Source organism: Xiphias gladius, chromosome 8 (genome assembly GCF_016859285.1).
Source record: "Xiphias gladius isolate SHS-SW01 ecotype Sanya breed wild chromosome 8, ASM1685928v1, whole genome shotgun sequence".
NCBI lineage: Eukaryota > Metazoa > Chordata > Actinopteri > Istiophoriformes > Xiphiidae > Xiphias > Xiphias gladius.
This window is the reverse complement of record NC_053407.1, coordinates 12,784,366-12,787,823: the sequence shown is the minus strand read 5'-3', so window position 1 is coordinate 12,787,823 and position 3,458 is coordinate 12,784,366. Positions and strand designations below refer to the sequence as shown.

Genomic DNA, 3,458 nt, shown 5'->3' with positions numbered 1-3,458 from the left:
TCTTTCTTCAGCTCATCAGTCTGCTTCTGACTGCACTCTATTCTGCAGTACTGCAGATGAGGTAAGGGGTCCCAGCATGAAGAAGGTGGCTTCAAAGCAATCATCTTCATATGCAGCAGTACAAAGCACCGTAAGGTAAAGGTGAGGCCATTATACATTGGAAACATTTGTAGGCAGTGGACCTTTACCAGAATTTAACATTATCTACATTTTCCACAGGACTTTTGATCTTTGTAGCTTTCCCTATATTTTCAATCACAATCACACAAAATTTTAATTTTAAAGCACCCATTAATGCTGTGTCGTAACCTTCAGAGATCAGAATTGGTCTTAATGCAATTAATGACTTTTCTTTATAAAAACCATGTCTCTGAGAAGCTTGGTATTTGAGTCAGAACAAGTGGAGATCAGGGACAAAATTATATTTTGAATGTACATAAGGAACACAAAGACAAATGTACGTTTCTTTCATAGTTAATCAATAGAATTTAATTTAACTAAAATGTACTTCTAATATTGAGCCTTGACTTTTACAATAGCAGAACGCAGGACATATTTCCCTTATTTAGGATCCTCAGTCTATTGATGACAGAGCAAGAGTGCCTAAAATGTATGTAACAGATATAATTAAACAGTGAATTATGATCAAATTTCATCACTGACGGTTCTGTCAATCACTGTAAAATAAAGAACAAGTGTTTAATTCATCCCAGTTACACATGATCACAAAGATTTCATCACTTAATCCACAGCTGGAGAAAATCACTAATGTGCTCTGGATTCCTTTGATACATGGGGAAAATTAGGTTACTATCTCATCTGATCCAAAGTCTGCAGTTTACCAAAAAAGAAAAAATGGTAATTAGAGTTTTTCTTTGACAGATGTCTTCAGAGTTTGAAAGCATATTAGTAAAACAATCCCATGAAATGAGAGGGAGAAAAAAACATGAATTAAGTGCTGAAAAAATAATTGCAGAATACAGTTTTTCTTGATTTAACCACAATAGTTTTTTCTTAAATAAATAACTTCTGTTTTGTAAAGACACTTTTTGAAACAGTAGACATACCCTAATTCCCAAAGTCACTGAATAAACATCACCAGCCACTGATTTGCCAAACACGAGTGTATCTCTCCATGTTTGAGCCACAATCCTCACAACCACTTATCAGTAATGTACTGTCATTAATGTTTTTATGTAATTCCATCAGTTTTATAATGTCTCATTTTGAAAAAAAGTATTAGATTTGGGTCTCTTGTACATTGTCTTTTGAGCTGGCCCGGATTAACAAAGGTTCATGCGCTGAGCTGTGTATGGAGTTGATAGTGGAGGCATGGTTGTATGCAGTCTTGTAGGTGTTATAGTGGTTGAGGTGCTCATGCTCGAGAGGAGGCAGAGTCAGGTGGCCCTCCATGCCTGGGCCTCCTGTTACACAGTCCTCATCCACATTAATGATCTCAATAGTGCGTGTGGGTGCGTGGTGGTTCTGCTGGTGGTGCTGTTTGCGCATCTTGTAGAAGATAATCAGCATGACAGCTGCCATGAGTGTGATTGCAACAAAGCAGCCAATGATGATCTTGGTTGTCTTCATCACTTCATCCAAGCCGTTTAGAGAGCCCTCCCCACCCACCTCCGTGACCGGAATTGTGTAAGTCTTTTCTGTGGCACGGGTGGCGAGTGGGGTCCGAAATGTGGTGGTAGTTGTAGAGGTGGGTGAAACAGACTCCCAAGTACCAGCGGAGGGGGTGGGGCCCACCTTCTGTTGCACAGTAGTGGTGAAGCCTTCATTATGTGGCGTTTCTATGGTCTCCACTGTCACTGTGGTGAAGTAGCTGAAGCTGCTGTTCTCTGTAGAGGACACATTGAGCGTGGCAGATGCTGTTGTGTTACCTGCAGAATTACTGACCATACATGTGTATGTGCCTGTGTCCTGCATGGTAACATTAGTGAAGTTCAGAGTGCCGTCATTCAGCACAGAGATCCTGACCTTGTATGCACCATGTGTCATGATGGAACCATTGGGTGTAATCCAGCTTACTGAAGTCAAAGAGCTGGCTCTGCATTTCAACTCTGCAGCACTTCCCTCTGTCACATTTAGGTCTGTGGGAGGCTCCACAATAACAGGAGCATAACAGTGAAAGTAATTCTGGTCCAGCTCGCCAATGTATCGTCCCTTATGGTGAGCAGGTGAGCTGCAGCGGGCACAGCAGCTGGTGTTTGCTGGTACCATCTCCTTAAGCCACCAGCTTAGCCAGAGGATGTCACAGTTACAATTCCAAGGGTTGTGATGCAAGTGTACCCTCTCCAGGTGATGTAAAGGAGTGAAGAGATCATGGGGCAGGAGGGTAAGGTTGTTGTGGGCTAGATTGAGCTCCACTAGTGACTGCAGGTCATCAAAAGAGTTCCTTTCTATGGTCTGGATCTGGGCATGCATCATCCATAGCTTTTGCAAATGGATGAGCCCTTTAAAAGAGCCAGGTCGGATAACAGATAGTTGGTTCCCCGACATCTCCAGTTCATCCAGCCTCACCAGGGGAATAAGGTTGGGAATTTCCTTCAGATTGCACATTCCCAGATTTAAGTAGCGCAGATTGCTCAGCCCTTCAAAAGCCCCTTCAGATATGTAGGAGAGCCGTTTGAGCTCCCCAAGGTCCAAGCGCCGTAATGAGGGCACTCTGTTGAAAGCATAGGAGGGAATGCTCTCTATGGGGTTATTCCTCAACCAAAGCTCCTTCAGTTTTGACAGGTACTCAAATGCCCCGTTTGGGATGGTGGTGAGGCGGTTATCAAAAAGCTCCAAGGTATTGAGGCTGGCCAGTCCATTGAAGGCGCCCAGCTCAATTTTGCGTATGTGGTTTTTGCTCAGCTGCAGGATCTCCAGATGTCTTAGGTGCTTGAAGCTGTCCACCTTTATGACCTGAATGAGATTTTCTTGCAGATTCAGGTAGCGAGTGTTGGTAGAGATGCCATCAGGGACATCCCGCAGGCCTCGGCGGGTGCAGATGACTTTGCTGAACTGGTTACTACAGGAGCAGACAGAGGGGCACGTCTGAGCACGTACCAGCCCTGCCACCACTAGCAGCTGGAGGGCCAGAAGCAGCACAAACAAAGGGTCGGACAAGGCCCGGTTCCACCTAGGACCTCGCATCATCTGCTGCTGCTGAGAGGAGGTCATCTTGTTTAACATTCATAATTCGTTGACTGGTCTTCCACTCTTTGGAAAGAGGATATGGGCCCACTGGAAAAAAAATGAGAGACAGAAAAGAGAAGATATACATTAGATAATTGAATGTATGTAAGTTGTAGCCACTAATAATCACACACACATACACCTATACACACAAACTTGCAACCTTGATGGAGTGCCTCATATCCAGTTCTGTTTCGGGGTGCACTGTCCTTGCACTCTCAATCTCAGTCACATACAAGAAAATCACAATGAAGCCGCCAACTTCTTTG

The 3,458-nt window shown here is 43.8% G+C and overlaps 1 protein-coding gene across 1 annotated transcript; it reads right to left on the bottom strand.

The window, feature by feature from the left end:
- Positions 1 to 447: 447 nt before the first annotated feature.
- Positions 448 to 3,186, bottom strand: lrrc4ca (leucine rich repeat containing 4C, genome duplicate a). Its single transcript, XM_040134058.1, has one exon. The coding sequence runs from the start codon at positions 3,184 to 3,186 to the stop codon at positions 1,240 to 1,242; it is 1,947 nt and encodes a 648-aa protein (XP_039989992.1). The 3' UTR covers positions 448 to 1,239.
- Between the last annotated feature and the right edge of the window lie 272 nt (positions 3,187 to 3,458).

What these genes read in the sequence shown, in the direction of transcription:
- lrrc4ca (XM_040134058.1), bottom strand. Translation starts at nt 3,186, where the DNA reads ATGTTAAACAAGATGACCTCCTCTCAGCAGCAGCAGATGATGCGAGGT.